Source organism: Buteo buteo, chromosome 12 (genome assembly GCF_964188355.1).
Source record: "Buteo buteo chromosome 12, bButBut1.hap1.1, whole genome shotgun sequence".
Taxonomy (NCBI): domain Eukaryota; kingdom Metazoa; phylum Chordata; class Aves; order Accipitriformes; family Accipitridae; genus Buteo; species Buteo buteo.
The window spans coordinates 10,982,413-11,008,412 of NC_134182.1; the positions used below are offsets into that span (position 1 = coordinate 10,982,413).

The window sequence follows — 26,000 nt, forward strand, 5'->3', positions numbered from 1 at the left end:
AACTCCAGTTTATCTGAGAGGGAGTAACTGGGGGATGAAGGGAAAGAAGGAGAGGGTGGGCAGGCTCCGTCCCCATGTTTCTGCAGCTGTATCAAATGCACCGTACGTGATCCAGCTGGCTGCATGCTAAAGGGCCCATTGTGTCTCATTAAATCTGCACCTGCTCAAGAAGGTTTTCAGCTCAGCCTGGGGTATTTCTTCAGATGGGGGGTGTCAAAAAGCCTCTGCAGTCCTATGACAACCCTGCTGATTTTTTTTAAACTGAGCTATGCATTCTTCTTGCTGTGATGCTTTCAAAACCACCACAATTTGCCATGGGTGGCAAACACCAGAAGGTGTAGACGTAACTGAAGCATTCATAAAATTGTGAAGGAGTCTACTTATCTGTGAGTCATTATTAGAAGGTCATACTGAGATTTTACCCTTTCAGTGGCACTGGTCAGTGAACTCCCATGCCACATAATTTTCTTGTGCAGCTGCAGCTTTACACAATACCGGGCTATGTCCACCCCAAATGTGTATTGAAGAATAATAAAGTGATTGCTTGTTAAAAGAAAGAAGTACACACTGTACTCTGCAGAAAAAGCAAAACGTTCAAATCATTGCATCAATTCTTAGGCCTAATTTGAAATTATTTTAGAGAGAAATATGCCTTGCAAAACTGTAAAAAATGGCAGAATACTTTGAAAATATACCCTTGAGGGTCTGAATGAAACTTGCAGAAAGCAAATCATTCAAAAATATGACTGGGAATGCTTTCTTTGCTCCTGTGATCTATACTGTGCAAAGGTCAGGAGAGAGTTACAATGGCATTTATAAAGTGCTGCCCATCTTTTCCTTTTCTTTTTATCTTTTTTCTGAAGTTTATACAATATATTTTCCTGCTTTTAGGTTTTTAAGTTAGGTCCTATAACATTATTTAAATGTAGACATGTGTGCATGTGCGTGATTGTGTGTTCATGTGCATAAGATAGAATATATAGTGAATACAAAATAGCCATGTATGGAATATGGAATTAATCTACGGTTGAGATGAAGACCTTGGAATGATAATTGTGACTCTACAAGTCACCTATGAAGTTATTCCTTCATAGGTGACATTAATTTCTGTTCTGCAAAGGCTTATTGCTGTGTGTATTCCTCTGTTTATACCTCAAGGAAGTGAAATAATAGTTCAGTTATTTTTATTCTGTTAAGATGTCAAAGTTTATCTCAGCAGCTGCTGTTTCACTGTAACATTTTCACTTTAAATTAATGCTAATTTATGATGTCACTGGCATTCTGACAATGGCTGTGTAATTGGGACATGGAGATTAAAAAGAGGTGCTTGGAGCCTAAGTATATACTATGCAATGTTGTCAGTCCTCCTATTGATCTGCATGTAGCATTGGGATCTCCTCCTCTCTACCCAAAGAGAGTCATAGTGAAAGAAATCTGTGTCTTATGCAATATTCCAGAGTCATTATGCAAGAAATAAAGTTTTCATTTGAAATACCAATGTAAAATGTGTACATTATAAAAGACAGAGCAAATTTCTGTTTCAAATGTCCTTTTTGACTTTTTTTTTTTTTTTAATTGTAATATTAAGTGAGATTTTGGAGCCAATACCTGCACATTTTTAGTAGTGACAGGCATGCTACAGTTTAACATGATTTTTCCCTTAAGATACTTTCTTCCTTACACTGATGATGGTCTGATATCAAACCTGAAATCAACAATCAGATTTTGTTTTACAGACAGTCTTTTGCAGGCTGCTGCTCTCATGCTTTTGAGCTCAAAGTCAGAAGTCTGGAGTCTTTCTTGTGATAAACACTTGCATTTTTAACTTCTAATTTTATGTTAGTGAAAATATTTAAGCACAGAAGAGAACTAGTGCTTACTGGTGCTGTGATGAGTTCATTCTTTTAATTCTGTGCTGAAGAATACATTTCAAAGCAACATACATTTTTTGTATAATGTTTTTGAAAGCAGGGAGAAGGCAAGATGAATACAAAACTGTTCTAAATGGTGACTGAGCACAATGTGAGTAAGCTGCACTGGCGACAGCTCAGAGAGCAGGGCAGGGGGTGGTCTTTTGCCCCCCCAACTGCCCGTCTTCTAACAGGTTCCTCTCTGAGAATGGAACGGTCACACCTGCCCTGACAATAGTTCATGTACGCCTTTGCCGCAGCACCAGGAAGGCACTGAATCCTTTCTCCTATCACTGAAACAAGTAAAATCCTAGAAAGTTTATTACATGTAAGTTTCCAAAGCATGAATGCTTTGGTCTTTTAAATAGCAACCTTTAAGGACTTCGTATGTGTGGTTTATTTTCCAAGAGTATTAGTACATGTTGACACTTTTTCCAAACTTTTACACATTTTGGTTGTGAAATTCACCACATAGAGGAACATTTTGGACACTACAAAATATTTCACTCCATGTGAACTAGTATAAAATGGACCTACTATATGCTAATCCTTTATTGTAAGTATCTATAGAAGCATAAATACTTTCAATAATTTAACAGATGTTAATTTTCTGCTTATTGTAGATCTCTTCAAATCAACTGGGCATCACCAGGACAGCCAAATGGCATTATTCTGGGATATGAACTCTTACGTAAAGCGTGGCAGAGGTGTACCCCATCGAAGTCTCCAAGGAGCAGCAAAAGTATTACAATGTGCATCTCATTAGAATGTAAAAAGCATGAAAATATCTGTGGAGAAGTATGTTATCATCCAGAGTTGAAGGTACATGTATATTCTTAAGTTAGCAATGTAATGAAAAATTATACTTTTAGGGATAAGCGTGTAAACCAAACCTCTTTAGTTATCAGAGGAAGGGAAGTGGAGGGTTCTGCTTCTTCTGATATTTTAAAATCAGGGCTCTGATATGTGTCTTGGAACTTTTTAAAATCAAATATGGATGTTGACTTTATTTCTCCTTTCAGAACAAATGAATTGGTTAGCATTTATGTATGTGTCTTGCATTAACACTTTGGTTGGGACTAATAGCGCAGCTCTGACGTGAATCCCCAGATTGTTGTCATTTACTACATGCTGGTTCAGGATAAAAGTAGTTTTAATACACGCGAACTAAACCCCTTGCACAGGAAGCTAAGCCAGAGCCTGTGTTTCAAAACCCCTTCAAATATGCTCCAGCTCTGGATGGAGACTTTAGGCTCCCAACCAGTCTGTGGACCACCTCACTTCACAAGGATGCATCTGAAGTTTCATCCCTTCAGAAAGCTTTGCTCCACATGCATAGTTCATCCCAAGGAACCAGGCCATATCTGTTCCAAAATAAATCTCACAAGCTACGTGAAACAGAAGTCTGAGGAATCTGAGTACCAGCCTCTTGAATCCACTGATCCAATCCCATTGTGACAAATTACGTGGTGGGTATATACATCTCTAGATCTCTGTACATTTGCATCCTGCTTGGAACAACCAGTTTTGCTCAGCTGCATGCCATAGATCACACACTGTGAAATACTAGAGGAGATTCTTTGTCAGCTCAAGTATTCAGGTATCTGTGGAGCACATGATGGTAGTTCATATGGCTCCTTTGGCATAAACTGATCGCATTGGACCATTCAAAGGCAACAGGAAGTTTTCTAGGTGTATGCAGAGTTTCAAAAACACTAGTGAAACTATAAAGCTCCTCTCTGTGTGAGGAAACATTCCTCAAAACCTGCATGGCAAACAGTGGTTATTAACATGACTTGCTGGGGTTTTTTTCTCCCTTAAATTCTTCCTTGGCTAAATGCTTAATGACCAGTTTCTCCAGTACAGAAAATCTATTTAGATTCAGCTACAAGTGGGTGGCTGTTACACGACAATGATGAGCAGCTCTGAATGGGATCCATTGTGATTTGTCAGGTGTATTTTTAAATTATGGCTATTTTCAGGTTAATCTTCGTATGAGTTCCTGTTTAGGAGTAGGATCAATAGCACAGCGGGAGTCTGTAATGGTTTTTATTGACAAATGAGGTAGAAAACTCTTAGTTTGAAAGTAAGATTTAATGTAATGAAATAGTGTCCCTATTTGTCAAAGGCATCATCACATGTTCCGTGACTAAAGCAAACAATATGTATTCACAAGATTCCCTGTCAGACAAGACAGTAATTAAGGGAGTGAGTTATCTGAGGGGTTCAAATCAAAATATAAATTATTCCAGCCAACACAGCTTTAGCTTCTGAGTTCCCTTGAAAGCAATATTATACTAAACATGCGTATTTCTGAAATCTTGCAAGTGAATTATGGGCAGCCCTTTGTTCTAAAAGGTAAATTTACTTATTTCAGGGTTTTGGCATGGTAGACTTTTTAATAGATCTTGGCATGTATATGAGTTAAATTTGTATTATATTAATTTTAGAAGTTTTCTTGTCCATTTTCTTTTTTTTCTGCCTTTGCGCATTTATGGTGACTTTGAACTTGGAGAGTGTCCATTTGTTTTTATAGCTTCCTAATTTTCTAATTTTTTCTAATTAGTTTTGCATTATTTTGTTATAATGGTCTCTCTGTATTCTCAGAGACTGTGGTTTGGAGTGGGTGCTATTTGTTAAGTAATGGATATATAACAAATGACTGGAGGAAAGTGAAGCACTCGTACATAAAATGACATGGGAGTGATTTTTGTGAGTGAATTAATTAAAAATTCCCCTCCCAATGCTTTGCCTGGTTTGCTATGTGTATCCACACTAGCAATCCAAAATGTCCCTAAGAGACATCTACAGAGCTCCTGGCTCATCCATGTTCCTCTTAAAATAGAGTCTGTGACAGGTATAGCATAAGACCTTATGTGGTAGCCCTCTGTCACACTGTTATAGAATGCACTGTCAGTCTATGCCAGCTATAATGCTGAAGCTTTTATGCTAGTATATGTGGTCCTTAGATTCGACAGTCTACTGGACAGAAGTGAAGAAAAGCAACACTGCCCAGCGTACGCTTGTTCTGAAAAGGAAGCCTCTTATCACTGTGCCAGCTGCTATTCACCATACATTAATTGTACAGCCAAATGCAAAGAGATGCCACTGAGAATTAAATGCTGAGCAGCTTAAGTAATTCTTAGATCCAGAATAATAAAGAAGTTTTTTGTTCATTTGATGATAGACTAGTCAGCAAAAGCAGGCAGATTGTATATACATAGCGTCGATACACAAATAAGTTGTGGAGCTCTCACTTTTGCTCAGGTCATTTATTGCACCTTGTATACAAGACACAATGGGTCTAATTTCCCTCTTACAATGTCCTTCAATTCAGCAGTATAAAGTGAGAGGAAAACCAGGCCTTTTATACAAAAATAATTTGGAGATATGTCTTGGGTTATTTATTAATATTTCCTTATGGATTTATGGGTTACATTTAGCATCATTAGCTTGCTATTGCAAGGCACTGCAGAAAAAGAGGGATTTGTTATGATTTCTTATCTACGTAAGAGATGACCCAAATATAATCCCCTCCATCCATAGAAACCAAAGTGTTTCAGGAATAGGAATCCAAGTGTGTTTTGACTGTGCAACAGAGCGGGATGCAGAGACTCTTCAGCTAACATTGGCTGAGTTGGTTCCAGCTAAATAACGCAGTTAGTTATATCAGAAAGGCAGTGCTAAATAGCCCAGGTGCAGGGTTGCACTGGTATATGCGCGCTGCGTTGGGGATCCAGGTTAGTATCTCTGCATAGTGTTGTGCTGTGTAAATAAACCAACTTGCTCAGAGCTGTTTTGGGAATCTCTAAAAGACCAAATGACCTTTTCCCTACAAGGGACATGTGTACATGCACATTCATGGGCTCATGTAGGCCTGATATTAAGCCTAATGAAGACCAAAAAAGATTCCTGCTATCCTAAATAATCTTTGCATCAGATCCCTACCTCTTGTTTCTAGTTGTTATCTGGTTTTCTGCTTCGATGTTAGAAATCTTTGTTACTTTAACTAAAGCTAATCCAGTGCTGTGCCTGCTATCCTTATCCTGGTGTTTGTAATCAGACTTGGATGGATTTATAATTCCTGAGTGCAGAAAGAATTTAGAAAGGGGGTTTTTGTGTGTAGTTTTGCAGAAAAGCTGAGAATACACCCTCATGATGAATTTTGCCAGCTGCCAGGAGGGTCCCTATGTCTTGTGTACCTTTTACAGTAACAGACCTGTGCTGCTTGGGTGTTTCCAAGCTGCCAAGGTTGACAGTCTTTTCCTAGCTGTTTTCAGTAAGGTGTGACCATAACTCTATCCATATTTGAAATCTCAAAACAGACATCAGCTTACAGAGCACATATCATGAGATCTGCAGAGATTTACTTCAGTTAACAAAGGCATGTGCCCTAGCTTCACCCATCAGGGAGCATAATCTCAGTACTGATGGGGAAGGCATGTAGCTACCAAACTGTCCTTCTGTTGTTACTGGCATCCTGAGGTGAACACTGAAAATAATGAGAAAAGAATGGTAAAAAAGTAATTAAAATAGTGGCATAAAGGCTAATAATTTCTGTACACAATGGATCATGAGTATGAACATCAATGATTAAAAGGGTCCTGACTGAAGGTGTTACTACAGCTTTAGCACTTTTTATTTTCAGTAGCAACAAGCTGTATAAATCTGCAGTTAATGAACTAATCAAATATAACTCTGACATTACTAGGAACTCTTTACTCATCGTAATTAACATGAGCCATTTGTTAAAAAACACCAGCAGGACTCTTCTCTTTAAGGACAGGAGGAGCAAAATGGTGGCTTGATAACTAGCCTCAAAAGCACGATTTTCAGGAGTGAAAACAGCACATCTCAACACTGGTGAAGGATATTCCATCAATACTTATGTAAAATTTACTATTAATGCTAGCAATATTGTGCAAATTCTTTTCAAGTTCTTCCAGGCTTAGAGAACCTTTAAAAAGATAACACTTCGTGTATAGTCTGTTGTAACACACCTGAAAGATGGGAAATGAAACTCATCTTAGTAAGAAAATATATAGTGATTTGTAACAGTATAACAACAATTTCTGCTCGTGGATTTTAGATCTAAGGCTGTACCAATTACCAAAAGAGAACAGCAGTTTTTGAAAAGAAACGGATGAGTAAGTATATTTAGCAAAAAAGGGTATCTATATAGATTCAGAGATAATTTAAGTAAAAAAGAATGAGCCTTGCTAATTTAAAATATTCCCTCTCACATGAGAACATGATGGGTCAATCATTACTCTGGTGTTTGCTCCACAGGCAGAAATTTTTAATGAACTCCTGTAGCTAATAGGAATTCCTTGGAGTGTTTTGTGAATTGCTATTCCACAAAGTGGCTCTGGCAGCAAGCGTTTGACAAGAAGGATAAACATGGCTGCCTAGCACATCTGTTTATTTGAGTAAATCAGTCCTAGCTCAACTGGCATGTGTCCATAAGGCCAGATAATATCCTACAGCAAAGTCTTCAGCAAGCAGAGGGATCAGGGATGACACCATTTTAATTAAAAGAGAGTTGCATAGATAAGTTTGGAGTATTTTTAAAAATTGTTAAAATATTGTGTAATCCTGCCTGCCAGATTTGATATCTAGTTACTCTGTGCTCGTGTCATGGCTGACTGGGCCTTTCTCAAGTATTGTAATAAGCCCTCTTTCTGCCCAGCCCGTCCCAGTCCCTGCGCTCCTGGGTCACAAGCCCTCTGTGGGCTTGGGTGAGAGGATAACTACAGGATTGATTTGTGAGTAACTCGGTCTACCAATATTTTTAAAGGCTCCCATGATAGCTAAGGATGAACGTCTTGTATCATCTCCATGGACAGTAAAGTTCTTCTGGTTAGCAGGCATATGTCAAGCATTCAGCCCTCTGTACGAGGGTGAGATCTCTGACCTGCCTAAAATGTTGGTGTCACTGTATCTGATCGCTAGGAGGCTTCTGCTTTCATGTACATAGTAACACCATCCAGTTAGGACTGTCACTTTTAGATCTAAGAGGATGAGATAATAATAACCTTTTGCCACTATAACTTTCAATCTATCTGCTTTTCTTCTTTGTCTATGACATAATTTTAGCATTACTTGAATGCATTTTATTTTATGGATTGATAATGCAGAATCCTTGGGCTGAATATCAATGCAAACAGAAACTAACTATCTTTAGAGGACTGCCAAAAAAGTGTTATTTAACAATTTACAGCTGACTGCAGAGGATGTTATGGAGCTACATAATAATAGCACCAACTATATCAATCGGTAATGTCAGACGAGAGTCTGAATGTGTTTTAGAGCTGACCAGACCCCTTTTTGGAAACTGTCTATAGGGTATTGAGAAATACTCAGGATCTTAAATAATTTTTAACAAGGAAAAGTAGCTGCTGAAACTATTGTAACATACCTAAGTGTTCAGCTGGGGATTTTTTGAGGGAATTCAGGAGGAAAAGGAGAGACACCAGTAATAATGCAATCTTACAAATATTCCAACCAGAATGCTTTAGAGTTAGTACTAAAACGGCCCTCCCAGTCAGTGTCTGTGTGAAATATGCAGAGCAGCTGCTTCTACTGAGGATTCACAAAAGAAGGGGCATTTCTTAAAACTGGAAGCATCGCATGGAAAGTAAAATGGCTACTCAAGCATTTGAGCCTGGATAATGCCAAAGATGTGCAAGTGTCTTTATCTGAAAGGTGTTCAGGTGAAATTTGGGTGGTGTGCATCACTGAAAAGAAGGAAACAGTAGAGGGATGACAAATGAAATCCATGAAAAGAAGAGAAATTGGGCTAGACAGATCACAGAGGGAGACACAGTCCCAAAGGGCACACAAATTGGGACCAAGAATGTGTGAGGACCATGTATTTCACCTCCTTTTGTGCAGGCAGGTACAGCATTTACTGACTCTGGTGTCTCAAGCTCAGGATGAAGTAAAAAGTACTGGACAGAGGCCATTTTTTACATGTGTCAAGGATTGCTGCTAAATGTGATCTATTCTGAGGACAGTGGCAGGATGGTACTTGATTTGATATTTTTAAGAATGCTTTTAAATAACTTGGAAATACAGAGAGACCAGGTAATCTTCTAGGTTGCTTTGAAGCCAATTGTAAATGAAGAAAAACTCAGCCTGGAGTGTGTGCCAGTCATAAAAAAATATCCAAACGATAGGAAGCAGAGAAGAGGTGTAAAGCAGAGTTTTATTTGACATCTTAACTAATGATCTGGAAGAAAGAACAGTAGGTTAATTAAATTCATAGATTGGATTATATTACCAGTGACAAGGTGGACAGCAAAATAATATAATGGGACCTACAGAGACTCAAAATTCCTGAACAGAAAATGACATCTAAAACAGATGCTGAATGAGAAAGTGTGCTGGAAAAGCAGAAAACTGTGTGACAATTCAAAGCATACAAGGTTACAAAACCTCAGAATATAATGAGGAAACAAGAACACCTTCTGCCCTACCTCATGTTAATTTTGGATTACGTATTGTTTGTGTATTGTAAACTGTAACTTCAGAACCTAAGCTAATACTCCCAAGGGTGACTGAGTAAAGGCTATTCCAAAGTGAACCAAACAAAGCATCATCTTTCTGAAGTTAGGAAGAACTTGTTTATGACTTAAGAAAAGTAACAATATTTTTTCTGTATGTATATATTTGTGTTAACATTATAAATGTAATACAAATTAGATGTCCTGAGCCTAGTAATATATATTTTTTAAAGTTTTTTGTGAGCTAGTAATTAAAGTACCTAGGTAAACAAAAGATCCTTCTAGAGGAACACTTTCTTTCTTTGCTGCTAAGATAACCTGATTTAGAATGTGGTTAAAGTCAGGGGCAGAAGTGCTCCATGTCAAAAGAAAACAAAGGAGCAACTCTGCTCTGACATCTGTGCTGTATTGCCAACTGCATTTTCTGTCTAGCTGTAAGAGGCATCTTTCTGGCTAGTACAAGTTCTAGTGACTGTAGGTTTTGAGTTTACAATTTTTACAATGATTCTACTGAGCATTCTATATGATTTGTTGTACATCCAGTGTCCCACTTCAGTGATACAAGAGTAAGTGTACAAATAATTATTTGATTGTTCAAGCATATAATTTTCTTGACAGCATCTAGAAAGAAATCCACAGTTAAAAAGCCTTTTCAAAATTCATTTCCATGTAAATTTTATTTTGAAAAAAAAAATCCTTATATAACTACTATTCTCTTGCGACCACATTGTCTGAAGAACTGTGGTCATAAATAAGTGATCATGTGCTATAAGAAGAAATCTCCACTTATATTTATGTGAAAGAAAACCCAAGAGCTCATATTGGGAAATACTGGTTTTTAGTGGTAAGGGTTTCAGATGACATGTTTCATCATAAATAAATAAATAAGAAATGGGGAGAAAAGAAAAGGATAAGATGATGGTAGATTATATCTACGTATTGCAATCTACTCCAGACTGAGAGACTCAAACAGCCTGCACGGCATATGAAGATGATTCATATTAATGGACTATTTTATTAAGGTGCAGTATGGTTGAAGGCCACAAAATAGCAGCATTCTGTCAGATACACAGTAGTTTATTGAAGTCTGATAATGCTGAAGGACGCAGGATTTTAGCCAAGTTACATTTTATTTGACTGCAGTCATATTAGTGTCCATACTAAGATGTGTTGTACATGTTTTCATATATGTTGTTTTGCCAGAGAACACATTATGTTCTGTTTAACAGATATTGCCTTACTGATTTTTTTTTAAACTACTTCTAGGTATGTTGTAATGGGATTCTGCACGACAATAAACCTGGCTTCCAATGCTGCGAGGACAAGTACATTCCATTTATTCTTAATTCACCAGGGGTTTGCTGTGGTGGTCAGATACATGCTGTGCAACCGAAACATCGGTGCTGTGGTGGTTATTACACTAGGGTATTAGTAGGTAAGAGACAACTCCTTTCCAGTACTTGAAAGAAACAAAACTACAAAGTTGATATATCTGTTAAACCAAGGAGAATGAAAACATAGCAATAAATGTGGGATTCATCAAGATTTCTAGATGTCTTTGAGACTTGTGTTCAGTGGGATCAGCAAAGAAAATTGCACTGACTTTGACTTCTAAACACAGTACGCTGTTTATACAAGAAAGGCTTAATTGATGAAACCTGATGATTGGGTCATTTCCCAGAGAACTAATTTATGCCAAACTATACTTAATTGCAGTAAGTGCTGCATAATGGGGAGGGCAGTTCTGCTTAATAGGAACACCATCAGGCAATTTAGTGGTGTGGTTTAGTTCTCTGCTGGACTTGACCCCATGTGATTTTCCCTAGCCATTTCTTCTGTGGAACAATTGTTAGCGTTTGGGGTTGGTATTATGGATTACGTCACTTCTACTTGTTTCTGCATTGTCTACTCTCTGTTTCTACCAATGTTACAGATCAAAGTACACATCCCACATGTATTATCTTTGATGGAAATTTATCCTTTTCTTAAGGCTGACTGTACTCTTATTCTCAGAAATGTTTGGGAAGTTGCCAAAACTGTGCTTCTGTGCTGTTGTCCAGAGTTTGGTTTTCCAGTTTGTTGGTGGGTTTTCGACAGGGAGAGGGGAGGTAAAGGGGGAGGAGAGCCCTTTCAGGGGGCAGTGTTCAGAGCATATATCTCTTTGTAGGCAATTGTCAGGTCAGGAGCTAAAATGCTTCCATTACTCATGAGCTGGCACACATTCCCTAGGCTCAGAAGTGCTTGAATTTTTGCCAACACATTCAGCACATCCCAAGTTCTGATCCTTTGAAAAGTAATTCATATATCACAATATTAGAATGCCTTCCATGATGTCATCAGAAAAATGCTATCACATGGAAGAAACAGAGAAGAGTATTTGCTGGCCTCATTAATATCTGAATCTACTGAAATGGAGAGATTATACTGTGACCTCTGTCCCCATCCAGTGGTCTATGTTAACTAGCTTAATGTTGTTTACATCGAGAAAGAAAAGCACAGTGAAACAAAATGTCTTATGTCTGAAAGTAGTTCTTGTTCAGTCAGCAGTCCACAAGCATGAAACAGTGAATGTTTGAACATGGTTTTAAACATTTTTTTTTCTAAATATACTTGCTGCATTCTCTTTTTCTGTACTCTAAAGGGCAGCAACATGAACAATGTTGGTCACTTTTTTCTTTTTTATTTTTATAAATATGCTAATAACCTCAAGCTAAATGTTAATGTGGGTCATTCTTTGATAAGGATAACAATTAACTGGTAAGACTGCATGGTAGTTTTCAGAGAGAGAACATTTTCAAGCCTAGCTTGGAATGGATCCCATTTTGAGAGGTTAATGAGAAGGTTACTGATCCTTTGTGTCTTATGTCTAATAGTTCTTTAAAAAAACCCCAGTTTTATTTCCAATAGATGTAAGCTACATTCTGTGTTTTAATACTTTCTCTGTGTAGCAACCAAATTAGATTCCGAGGAATGCAGGAAAATATGATGAAGTATCTAAACAGATTATATCTATTATACTCTAAAAATTTGTTCTCATATTTTTTGTTTATTATTGACTTTATTTGATAAAGTTATTTATACAAGAAACTCTCCAAGCATACATATTTCCCAGATGTTGTTTGGCCAGCTTGATAGCTCTAGATGTACTGAAGCACACTGGGCTGAAGGCATGAAGATTACAAATTAGGAAGGCAGGAATCTCAGTTTCTGAAACAGTAGTGCATAAAGAAGTGCAAACATCCATCCCAGAACTAAGATGGGAGGAGAGATTCTTAAAGCAGAGCAGAACAAATAATGCTACTACCACCCAGGCACCTCTTTGGCAAGCAATGTGGGGGAAAAGGAAAACAGTGTTCTTCCTCATCTGTTACAATTGTAGCACATGTTTATTTCTGACAAAAGCTGCATTGAGTTTAGGGTGCTCTGTCTGTAATTCCCAACGTTTCAGAAGAAAAGGACTTGAGATGTTACTTTCAATGAGAAAAATGAGTTTTAAAAATCAAAACACATTTCTTTTATTAACAATCAGGAATCCAGATACTCTAATCACCTCTATTACCCATCTTCAATAGCAGAACAAAACCCCTTCTTCTTCCAAATGACACTTGAGCCACAGAAAACATTGCACCACAGAAAGACAATACAAAAATGTAACTTTTAGAGCACTGGATCAGATCAAGTGCAGACACTAGTGAATGAAAATTATTGCCGTTTACCGTAATTTTTGTATCCTTTATAGCAGTACCTACTCCATTCATAGAACAGAGGTTAGCCCAGCCCAGCCCGCCACTATAGCGTCAGTCTCATTGGCAGTCTTATCCTAACACTTTTTCCTGTAAAAGCTGATGCTTTTGCTTAAATAGCAGCCAAGCGCACTGATTGTGATGGTGGTATTTGATTTTTAAAGTTAGTTTAATCCTTAAGTTCTTTGGGAGATGAAGTCCTGAGTGACACTGAAAAACTCTTTAAGCAATGTGAATTAGTCCTTCAAAACAAGTTTGGAACTGGTTTGGAGGAGACAAGGAAATTTTCTGCTGACAATAAGTAGACTGACTGTTCTGTTAATCATAGCAAGAATGAACTCACTTTACTATGTAGCTGCCTCTAGTTAAAGGTTTTCAACTGTATAATTATCATATTTACAGAAATTATTTTTGTCGCTCTTCTCAGTTTGTCTTTGTCACGCTTGCATTTTGATATCTTACAGAGTCTTGGCCCTGAATTCATGAATGCATGTTTCTTTAATTATTTTTACAAATGAATATAATACTTCTATAGCATTCTAAATTACCGAGTGATTCTATGCTTTCATGTGGAAAGTATTGTACATGAAACTACTAGTGTGTGAACCCAGACTTGTTGCTATCAGATGAAAGCCTCTCAGGGATTTCAAGAACTGTAAATGCATAAAATCTTTAATTGTATTCTTAAATTGACAGGAGAAGTATGTTGCCCTAATGAAGAGCAAAACAGAGTTTCGGTTGGAATTGGTGACTCTTGCTGCCAGGGAATGCCTTACTCCACATCGGGTAATCAAATCTGCTGTGGTGGATCCCTCCATGACAGCTTCAAACAGCAGTGCTGTGGTGGAGAAGTCATAAGCACGGACTTGGTCTGTTGTGGTGATGAAGAAGAAGGGACTGCACACAGACCTCTCACAGGTAAGTGATAAGTTTTCAAGAAAAAAGGGTCTTTATCTTTCTAAATCTCTTGTCACGCTAACCATTCAGCAGTGACACAGTCAGGTTTAAGGTGTGTATGCCAATTTGTTAAATTGATGTTGCACTTCACTCACCTATTCTGATAGACTGCAAAATGGTGAGCTTTCAATAACCCTTCTTTGCCTTTGTCCAAAAGCTGCGGGGGCTGGAGACACCAGAAAATTCAAAAGGAGTGCATAAACTTCCATTATGCCTGTCAGGAAATAGGACCAGTCCCCTCTCAAAGAGTAGAGCAGGGGTTAGACTTGCCCACCTTGTGCAGCCATGCATCCCAGTGCAAGGATTTTCCATTTGCTCTGGAGGTGTGGGATTAGTCACCTAGAAGTTGAAGGTTATGATGCTATCTGCTTCGTGGTCTATGTCCCTCACTTGTGCATCTACATAGGGGTAAACCTGCTGCAGTTTAAAATTAACAAAACTTAATTCCTAGCACTAGTCACTTGTTCGTCTGGTGTATCCCATTAATCTCTTGCACACCATAGGAAATTACTCCATCACTCAGAGGTACAATCTGAACCCTGCTTCCTCCTAAAGCACTCTGTGACTAGCTGGTGACAGAGATTGGAGGTATTATTACAAACCCTATTCAGGTATTTTCATGTGTCTTTTCTTTCCACAGTTATTAGACAAATTATATATCATCAGCCTTAGGCTTTCTCAGCCTGACAAAAAGGCTTCAGAAACAATTGGAGTCTCAAAGGGGAGCCTGATTTCAAAACACAGAAATACCGAAGGGTTAGTACCCAATTCTGCTTGGTGTACCAAGATGAGTGATGCAGTGCTTTCACCATATGCGTGCCAGATTGAGCCTCTAGTTGTACAACTGAGGATCTTAATATATAACTAAGAATCAGATCTGAAGACTGAACTCATCCTTTCCCAAAAAATGAGCTCTACCTTCAGCTTATTTTTTTTATTCACTGGATCCTTCAGCTGCTGTGGTATTACAAGTACTTTAGCTGTGTTGACTGTCAGGGAGGGCTAATCAGAAGAGCCACTGCAACGCTTTCTGCAGTTTCTATACTATCCTCGTCTTCCAGTGGTGACTCATGGAATGTATGCTGTGAACAGCACTGCTCGCATGATTTTAGCTCCCCCTCAGTGTGATCCCTAATTGTGCCTGATCTACAGCGTCTACGCAGGGCTCACAATATCAGCTCTGAACAAGGCCCTCTTGCATAGCCACGCATTGTGTGGCTGCCACAAGACGGGGCTGGCTCATAAAACATCTCTTTATGTACTTTATTACTTAAACTCTTTTATTTGCCTGCAGGAGCCCTTTAACAAAATCACATTGAATTGACTTTCTCACACCAAATCAAATCTCCCTGGTCCCAGTTCAGTTGTCTTTGTCAATATGTATTTTATAAATGGAGTGAATTAACAGATGCTGTTGGAACAGAACTGCTGGGGTAGCGTTTATGTTTTTACTGCTCTCTCTGGGCAGATGAGTTGTGTAGGAGTGTAATACAGGTATCTTGGGATGAAAGTTATGTTCTTCATTTCAGTATATATGTATTCTTAACAGTTTTTTTCCTTAAATATATATATATTTAAAAAACCTTTATACCCCTCTTTTTAAAATGCGTTTAGCCTATAGCGCTCTATCATTTACACCATTTTTCTTGAGAATGGGTTAGGATGACATTTTCTTGGCTATTAAAAAAGGAAACAGTGGCTTTTTCATCGTTCACAGGTTTTCTGTGAGGACTTTGTGCTGTGAGCCAGCATACAGCTGAACACAAATACAGGTTTGAAAGGTGAATTAGCGCCATAGTTGAAAAGAGATCATACTCTTTTGCGTTAAGCATAGAATAGATTGTGGTTTCTTATCACATTGTATACATCATGCTCAGTAGGTTTTTGCTTAATTTCTTAGAGTAATTCAGCCTTGCTAAATACGTCATGAAAACGCACAAGCCAGGCACAAAAATCTACCTCCTCCCTATCCCTGTTATTATAATGATTCTAATGGAAAAAATACTCTCACTTAAAAACGTAATTTACTTATCATTGGCAAATGGATAAGTAGAATTTTGCAAGAATATGGTAATTGGAAAGCTGATCTCATTGTCTAGAAGGGGAAGAGGTAACAGGGGTGGCTTTATGCAAAATCTGAAATGCTTCTGAAGCTCTGTTTTGTAGTTGGCAATGAATGCCACAGTTAAAAATATTTTGACAATTTAAAGCTTTTGTTTGGGAGTTTTAGTTCCTTGAAAAAAGTCATACAAGGAAAATATGATTCCTAAAAGTGCAAGCCTTGTGCACAGCCTTACTCTTGCATGACCAGTTTGAAAGCAGCGTGCTTCTGCAGAATCTAGACCCAGGTTTACACTGAATGTTGGTTTAAGAGCTTGAATCGTACAACATTTTCATTTGCCATTGTATACCCTTTTCAGAGAGTCTGTCCTGCAAAAAGAGATGTTTTGTCCATCTCACATTACTCTCTTCTTTTTTTTTTTTAATTTCTATTTTCTTAGGTTTTATTTTTCGCCCCTTGTTGGCCTCCTCAAGTGGGGTGACCATAGAGACATCTGCTGGCAAAGGCTGGCAGTGGTGCCGTTGTACACACCCATCCCGAGCCCCACTGCTGCAATGTGATTATCCAAAGTTGTCTATTTCTGGCTCTAAAGGATAATGTCAGCTAAAACCACTCTTGGATTTTCTCTTTAAAAAAAAAAAAGCTAGTAAAATGCCACTATAGTGACATCCCAGACTCATGAAAGATGGTGCTTTGTACTGTTGTGCTTCCTGATCTGTAATAGTTGCAATACCCACATGTAAGCCAAGGATTTTTGGAGTAGTTTGCAGTGTACACTGGCTCTGTATTTTGTTGATCCTCTATTCTGGCTCCAAAGGCTAAGCCTTTTAATACTCATTTTTCCCTTTTGAAAGCATTGGTTTCGCAGATTTACTAAATTAGTAATTCATCACTCAGCTATGTTTGTAAATTTTTTCAGTTGCTGGGGATGAACATGAAATAATTGTTGACAGAAATCACTGTGAGCAGGAAGTGTCTTTTCCAGCTCATGGATTTTCTTTTTGCTGTAATGCATTATGTGCCTATGAAACATAAATATATAAAGCATGACACACACATTCCAGCTGATTTACAAACAAATAGTTTGTATTTTGGTATTTTGCTGAATTCAGCAAGGGTTTATAGGAATTTCTGGATCCTTAAGCAATTGAATAAAGTGATTTTTGGAAGGCAAATCAATCCATCAATATTACACAGTCCTATTTTGTTTTTCTTGGAGCATATTTAAAATTGTACATTTGAGGTGTCAAGGTTCAGGAGTCAAGTGCTACATGTGATAAATTAAGCAAAGGTCAGAGGCTATGCAATGCAGTTTCAGAAGATTGTCTACCTCTGCCTTTGCAGCTCATTCATGCTGAAGTGATGCACTATGGGAATTACTACCAAACTCTGCTCTGCAACATCTGCTCTCCCTAAGTGAGTTAGTGCACGTCAGACATCTTTATGTCAGAATATTGCAGTGATGGATGCAGTCTTCAGAAAATGCTGCATAAAAATCTGGTGTGCCGTTCTGGCCATTAAGTGAAATTACTATTTAAATTAATGGCGCTGTCACAGTTTATCTGTGCAAAGAATGAACGCTGATTAGGGTATTAAGTAATTAGCAATTTATCACACTGGAACAAGGTTGATAATAATTAAAGAAGTAATGGTTTACCAAAGAAACTAGAAAGGGAGTCACTTCTTGTTATGTGAGTGAAATCTTGGCTGAAAAATTTAATTCAGTTAAACAAAGATGAGGTTCGCAGTGAAAGAATACAGCCTTGTTTGTTTCAATAGAAAAACAGGTCATTATCAAAATTTTAGTTTGCCTGTCAAAAGTCCCTGGAGGCTGTCTGAGTTGCTTATTAGTATTGAACTGAGTAATTTTCTGCATTAATTCTCTACTTAAAATTGGTAAAATCCTAGGACAATTTGGGAAAAGGGTGTGAACAGGAGGAAATATTTACCTCTTGGAGAGCTGGTGATGTTCGATTGCTGTGAATGGAACCAGCCCTAAAAAAAGGTAAAGTATGCAAGTAACGTCACCATTTTTAGTCATTCCAGTGTTTGGGATGAAATGCTCTGAATGCTTTAGCAGGATCATACCCTTAAAAAGTAATTTTCATTATGTATGACTTTCTAAGAGAGATTTGCTGCAATAAATGGCAGTGAGAAAAGTGGCCACTTTTGCATGTGTGTTAAATGCCTACATACTACAGAAATTATGTCGAATGCAAACTACTTTGTAGATGTAACAGTATGTCACAGCCTTGCTTTTTTGTGTGATAACTTTCTAGTTGAATTAGTAATAACATTTATTTCATTGCCAATTATAGAGTTGTTTGTAGCATTTGGTTCAGAGTTAAAATATACCCCTTTCTTTAAATGGTGTGGGGTTCAACACTGGTATTTCACAGATGCAGAATAATTCATGTGAATATATGGAAAATTACACTGGTTATCATGAGCTTTTCATTTTGAAATAAAATTATTAAAAATAGAAGAAAGACAGTGGAATTAATTTTGGCAGCTTATCAATTCCACTATAGAAATGTAAATTATATTTAGATATTAACTTCTTAAAGAATAGTTCTCTGCATTAGATGACCAAAGCTTCACTGTGGGTATTTGGCAAGTCACCCATTCAGTTCTACATACCTAGTATGAACCCTCACTTAAAACATAACGTGAAACATTCTGGAATGCTGAGATGCACTATTGGAAGACTGCCCATGTGAGGGGGGATGAATGAGACCTGACTGGAAAGTACATGGAGAAGCTTCCTCAATTTCTACATTCTACAGGAAATTTTCATCAACAGTCTGTCTTCAACCTGCTGTGCACAGTACCTTGGTATGGTATTTCACAGCAAAGGTTCTTACAAACGTTCAGCAATGGTGTAAGTTGATTGTAGGGGATCCCTGTTTTTTCCTCTAATTCTTCATTGTTTTCAGCAGGTCTAGAAGTCAGGACACTTACTTCAGTCACCTCACGTTTGAATTTAATCTCACTTTAGCTAAATCTGCATAATTCCAGCTGCTGATGCTTTTATGCCAAGCTATATTGCATTCTGAGCTTTCGCCTTTCTTCATCTATTTATTTATTTATTTACTTACATTTCATAGTCAGATTTTGTTTGTTTGTTTGTTCGTTTCAGGGATGTTCTGTTGTGGGCAGGAATATGTGAATATGTCAGATACCATATGCTGCTCAGGTTCCAGTGGTGAGTTCCTAGCACATGTTAGAAAGAATGACCAAGTGCCAGTAAAATGCTGTGAGACTGAACTTATTCCAAAGAGCGAAGAATGCTGTAATGGAGTTGGATATAATCCTTTGAAATATGTTTGCTCTGACAAGATTTCAGCTGGAATGATGATGAAGGTAATTGATAGAAAAGCTCTGATTTGACGATGGAAAGAGAAATACACTGTTCATAACTATTTTTCTAAAATAGGAATATAAAAACTCCTGTGTGCATTATTCATTTTCACATTACATCCATATTAATACCGAATGTGTTCACTATGATTGATGTTATTGCAATGAATTCTAAAGGAATTAATAATGATTAGCTGCCTCTGTGAAGTGTTGCCCAGCACTTCAGATTAGTACAGTGGCTAAAAGCTGGCATACTAACAAGACTGGCATGTATAGCCAGTTTCCATTCTGTGACCACAGTTCCTGATGTTCTTTAAGTGGAAATTGAAATTAAAGTGGCCAGTTTTGAAGTATAAAAATGCTATTACATTTCAATTTGGACAGGCAGTATAACATAGATTCCCCAACCTCCTAAAAAAAAAAAAACAACAAAAAAACCCCAGCAATTTATATTTTCTTGATGGACTTAATCCTGATCCTATAGAAAACCAGTGGCAATTTTGGCATAAGTTTCAGCAGTACTAGGATAGGTCTCTGTATAACTTTTAGCAACAATGAGTGTATTATATTTTGGGTGCCTTTCGTGCCTCATGAGTTATACTGGGGTTTTTTCACTCTGTTTTAATGTAAGAGTAAACTAAGCACCATAAAGTCTAATTCTGTCTTTTCTAAGAGTGGCCAGTGACTGTAGGTATCAGCATGAGACAATTTGGCCAAACTTTCAAAGCTGTAGCCTTGCAACTCCAGTTGAATTCAAGAGAAGTCTTCAAGAATTAACATCTTGGTGTTATACGTAAGCTGTAAAAATATTGTCAACTGTTGTTACAATTTTTATTTGAGAAAATGAACTTTCAAAGGATGGAAACCGTGTTTATATATCTGTATATTCTTTTATATAAATATAAATTTATATTTCTATTTATTTATATTTAGAGAGAGAGGGAGAAAGTGGGTGGCAGAGAAAGAAAGAGGGTTGGATATTGTGAAATCTACAATATGGAAATCATGTAGATATTGTGGAATTTATCACTAAAGTAAAAAGAAAAACAGACCCCATCCAGCCACATACAGGTGTTCCTGTATCCTTTTCGTTCATCTGCTAAGATAATACACAAATATTTTTTCCATCCTCTCCTTTTCATGTCAAGGTTTTAATGTCATTTCATTTGCAGACTGAATAATTTTCTCCTAGAGAAAATCCAAGTGTTGTGATGAGTCAGCTACAGTTTCTCAATGCATTGTATTAGTAGTTCATGCAAGGCAAAAAATGGCTGAGAATAGGTTAATGCATTCTGGTAGATAACATGCTAGATCCATGCCTTAGGTATAATGCATAAACAAAGGAAGCACTTTGTATTTCGCTTACTTGCAGTAGAAAAGAGATAGCAGTGCTGGCTTTCTGATATGTATAGATTTACTAACATTAAAACGACTGATATTCTGAGACATATTCTGGGGCTACTTTATATGTGAATCCAATCCATCTATATCCTACATCTTATATTGATATCTATCACAACATAATTTTTGTGAAAGTTTGGAAAATTAAATTAGCTGAAGTTCATAATCAGCTAACAAACTAATTTCAATAGGTGAATGAAGGAAGCATTAGATATAATCTGTTTGGTTTTCCTTCTGAAGTTTGTAGCCTAATGGGCAGAAATATTTGTAGCAAATATTGCAGTATATTTCTTCCTGCAACAACCTATATTTTATGAGAATTACTGCTCTCTAGCTTATGGTTTGGCAAAAATATGATTTCATGAATTTTAATGGAAACTTGCGGATGTTCAGTGTATATTTCTATTTCTGTGAATTGTTCTTTATGGGTTAAATCTTATATCTGCATCAGTGTTTGCAGAGGTCCTCTTATTGCAGCAAAACTGCTGTTTAGGAGTGATGTGGTAGAAGACACAATTTATATTGCCCATGGATAAGAGTTCTCAGCCTTGACAGCTGCCAAGGAATTGCAGAGAGCCCTCTTGTGTACTTGCCAAGCTGTGTGAGGGGCTGGGAATTTGCTACTGATTTGCCACGGGATATTGGGCTTTGCAGGAGCAGAATGTTCAAATTCTCAGATAAAATCCTGTTCTCATTTGATTATAGACTCTTCTACTTTCAACAAACCCAGCCATTTGGGCTTCCAGTGGTTAAAATTTGTGATGTTTTCATGCAAGGACCCTACAAAAAAAAAAAAAAGAAGTGTTTCCTGTAGAAAGGATTATAAAAGCATTAATGACAAAAGACAGTAGACAGGCCAAAGGCTGAAAGGGTCTCCCATATGCTAGAAATATCAACGTACTCCATGTGGCTGCTTGATTTGTATGTTGCATAAAGACAGAGAAATACTAATGGAAGCATTTGTAAAGAAAGGAAGATGCAATAAATGTATTAAAATTGTATGTGTATTCCTTAGGTAAAGGAAGAATGCAAGGCTAATATCCTTTGCCCTTTATCTATGGAGGCAACAGCACATTGTGGAAAATGCGACTTTGATCCTAGGGAGAATATTTGTGCATGGGTAAAAGGTTCACAGAGTGCTACAGAAAGGGAGATAAAGGAAGGTGTGTGTCCAGCTGAAGAGGAGAGTGTCTACACAGGAAGCCCAAACCAGTATTCATTTACAGGTAAGGAAAAGTGGCATATCAGATTGGTGATTTGCTAGTGTATTTAATTCACTCTGGAGAAAAAGATGTCCTGAATGCTATCAAATATTCTAATTAAATGTGAAGCAATTGTAGCGAAGTATCATTCTTTAAGAATTAATCTGTGAATCAGGACAGTATCTTCAGGGAAATGAAATGAGAAGCAAAAAGTTCAGTGAATACATAAGGTCTAAACCTGCTTTCACAAAAGTTGATAGAAATAATGCTATATCAGAAAATGACACTGACTAAAGGAACAACTTCCATATCTATCTGTCTTTAAACACAGAAGTAGTCCCATAGGCACAGAAAAGAATAAGTTATTCTGTATTTTGATAAGACTGAGTTGATCCATATGTAACTTTCTTTTTCTAGACCAGAACCTGGAACCTTTTATCACATATGAGTATAGAGTGGCTGCTTGGAATAGCTATGGAAGAGGCTTCAGTGAAATTAGCAGAGCTGTCACTAAGCAAGATGTGCCACAGGGTGTAAGTCCACCAAAATGGGCCAAAGTGGATAATCGGGAAGACATGATACTTCTAAACTGGGAGGAACCACTTCAACCAAATGGTATTGATATATGTTAAAAAAACAGTATGCTGTATCATTCAACTAACAGTGTTCTAAAATCACAAAACATTTCTTAATCCCTGGGACTGAAATACATGTATTCCTAAACTCTACAAGAATAATTTGCTTTAGGTTGAGATAATTTTCATTGCAAGTAAGAGTAGAGTCTAACTTCACAGAAGACAGTTTAGTATGTCTCTAAGAAGTGCCCAGAAGCCTCTTTTGAGAACAGTTGTAATAGTAATTGGCAAATAAGATAATTACAATCATGTTACAAAATATTTGGGGATTCGCAGGGGGGTGGGGTGATACTCATGTTTCTTTCAGGATATCTTGCTTACGATTTTCAAACAGTGAGAAAACTGGGAATAGCTCTCTTAAAAATTGAGAAATACTGTGATGTTGATGTAGAGGTTGAGGACAGTAGCTGGTAATTGACATTAGCCATTTAAACAGGATGATTGTCCGTTGCAGTGGTCACCTAGAGGTTTCATTTAATATTTTTGATGTGCAGAGTAGATTGTTATAGTATACCATCACACAGGATTTCTCAGCTAACAAAAGGGAAAACTTTCTTTCTGCAATAGGTCTTATTATTCACTATATCATTCTCCGAAATGGAATTGAGCGTTTTAGAGGAACAGAAATGAGATTCAAGGACACAAGTGGTGTCCAGCCATACCAAGAATATTCATACCAGCTGCGAGCCTGCACTGTTGTTGGTTGCACAGACAGCAGCAAGGTTAGTGAATTGGTCTGTATGGAACTGGTGCCAGAATTTTATCAGCCAGTGTGGTAACATTAAAATGCTTTTGGAAAGGTGTAATTTGAAGACATGCTGATTATTGACTGAGTAAGTGAAAAACATCAATAATCTTATTTAGATTCAACTACTGACAGGTGATTATTTGGAACCTAAGGTTGATACAAGCAAGCAGCAGCAGAAAGCAGTATCTCAGTCTTGGCAAAGCTGAAATTGCACTGTAGGAACTGACGTTTGTTAAAGAGAAAGCTATACATGATAGAATAGAGTAAGGAATATTAAAATGCACTTTCTCTAAGCCTTGAAGTTAAATCTTTGCTTCTTACTAGGAGGTCTATAGCCTCTTCTTCCTTGGTATTTCTTAGTTTATCTGCTTTAGCTCTAGTCTATCAATTTGTTCAACAACCTTCTTACTCTGAGCCTCCTTTTAGTGTATTACCCTTCACTGGTTTTCCATGTCTGCACCTGCTTCAGGCTTTGCACTTCCTTTGTGTACAACCTGCCTCTGCTTCAGTTTTAAGCAAACAGAATCTCTTCCCTCCCTTTGTCCCTGCTTCATTTCCTTTTGTATCACTTTGAATCACAGATGCCTTTCACCAGTATTACTATTTAACTAGCTCTAGTTTCTATTCTGCAAAGTACCTGCCTTATTCATAATTTGGAAAAACTATTTAAGTTTTTTTTTCACGATAATATTCTTGCCTCTATGAAAATTAATTTCTAGGAATGTGAGTGTAAGGTCTGTGGGGCAGAAGTGGGGAATAATGACTGTGCTTTGTAATTATAATATCTATGGGATTAAAAAGTTGATTTTTTTTTTCAGGTTTTTAAATGTTTTTCTTATGGGTGGAAATCTCAACCAAAAGTATAAGAAAAGAAACACTAATGCAAAGGGATGGAGATAGGCACATAGTCCTCTACCTGCACGCAAAGCTGTGGTCTGGAAGCTATGTGGGCAGAGTTGCTGTAACCGTTGGCCTGAACTAATAAATCCTGCTTACTTCACGTGCCAGTAATTAAGGAGTTTACTGTTGCAAACACTGAAGTCTGCGAGTAGGGACTGATTCTACCAAATGCACTAAGACAATATATTATGGAGGGCACATTTTATATTTACAGCATAATATAAATACTTTATGGTGGTAATAACAGAAAAAGAAAAGTGATTCTCAAAGAGAGAAAGGTCTGACTCACTTATTAAACCAGTGTAATTTGGAAATGCCTCTGTAGGAGATGGTAGAGATGTGTCAATAGAAAATTAGCTTTTTCCTTTTTCTTCTTTTTTTTTGTAGAAAGAGTTTAACAAGTGCAACGTTATTCTGTCTTTCAAAATTTTTGGTTTCCTTACAAAAATATGGAGTTGCAAATAACTACAATAGAGTTCGGATTGCATGGGATATATGGAGGCTTAGCCCCATGTTTACTGCTGCTTAAAATATATGAAATCAGGCAGTTAAAATGCAGAGACACTGACAAACCATATGGAAGAGAGTTATCAAGAGTTTTCAAGCAATACAGTTTTTGTTGTTTCACCCTGTGCTATACGCTGCAGCTAAAACGTAGCGAACCTGTTGTGATAAATTGTAGACATAGACTTATGTAATGTATTCAAGGTCAGATTTCATTGTGAAAAAGGAGGAAAAAAGTAACTAGTTCTCCAGGCCCTTGGTAATGATATGCCAGCCCAAACAACATTTTAAAACAAAAGTGACATTCTCATTGATCATGGTATCTAGTGTACTATTACATTAAATTGCTGTTTAATTCATATGTCTTCAGGTAGTTGCAGTCACTGTCCAAGGAATCCCAGAGAGTGTTCAGCCACCAGACGTCAGTCCTTTGAACTCAACAGCGTTACATTTAAGCTGGATTGCACCCAAGAAACCAAATGGTATCATCAGAGAGTACCAGATCAGTCAAGTAGGGAAAGGACTTGTATACACTGATGCTGCAAGCAGAATGCAGCACACACTATCAGGTAAGGAGACAGAGCTCTCTGACAGGCTAATGTCTCGTCCTTAAGATATAAGACAGTATTAACATATTAAAAATGCTACTTGACAGTAACTTTTAAATCCCCAGTACTGTGCAGAGTTTAGAGTGCTTTATCGTGACTTTACATATCTTTTTTTTTTTTTCAGTTCTTTCATTTCTGGCTGCTGTTTGTTAAAATATTAATAGATTTAATTTCAAAATTTTAAAATAAATCTATCCAGCTTGATTCAAGATGCATGCTTTGTGGTGTGCTCAAGGTCTCAGATATTCTGCATAGGCTTTCCATTCCGTCACACAGATTCAACTCTCTCTTTTACTGTCATTAATGTGCAGTAATGCAGTTGAAGTCACTAATACTGCTGTGAATGTGTACCAGTGTAGGAGCAAGAAGGATCCAGTTCTTTATGCCTGAGATAATAAAAACAAAAGGAAGACAGAAAGGGAAGGATCCTGGATTCTGTTTATAATCTTATATATTGCTTATAGC

At 37.3% G+C, this 26,000-nt stretch overlaps 1 protein-coding gene across 1 annotated transcript in view; it reads left to right on the plus strand.

The window, feature by feature from the left end:
- Nucleotides 1-26,000, plus strand: part of USH2A (usherin) — a 392,565-nt gene that overhangs the window by 290,305 nt on the left and 76,260 nt on the right. The window contains exons 47-54 of the mRNA XM_075042640.1: nucleotides 2,534-2,732; nucleotides 10,682-10,850; nucleotides 13,855-14,076; nucleotides 19,317-19,540; nucleotides 21,954-22,164; nucleotides 22,558-22,755; nucleotides 23,343-23,497; nucleotides 25,298-25,496. Of these exons, the coding sequence (XP_074898741.1) occupies nucleotides 2,534-2,732; nucleotides 10,682-10,850; nucleotides 13,855-14,076; nucleotides 19,317-19,540; nucleotides 21,954-22,164; nucleotides 22,558-22,755; nucleotides 23,343-23,497; nucleotides 25,298-25,496 (1,577 nt within the window). The remainder of the gene's footprint in view (nucleotides 1-2,533; nucleotides 2,733-10,681; nucleotides 10,851-13,854; nucleotides 14,077-19,316; nucleotides 19,541-21,953; nucleotides 22,165-22,557; nucleotides 22,756-23,342; nucleotides 23,498-25,297; nucleotides 25,497-26,000) is intronic.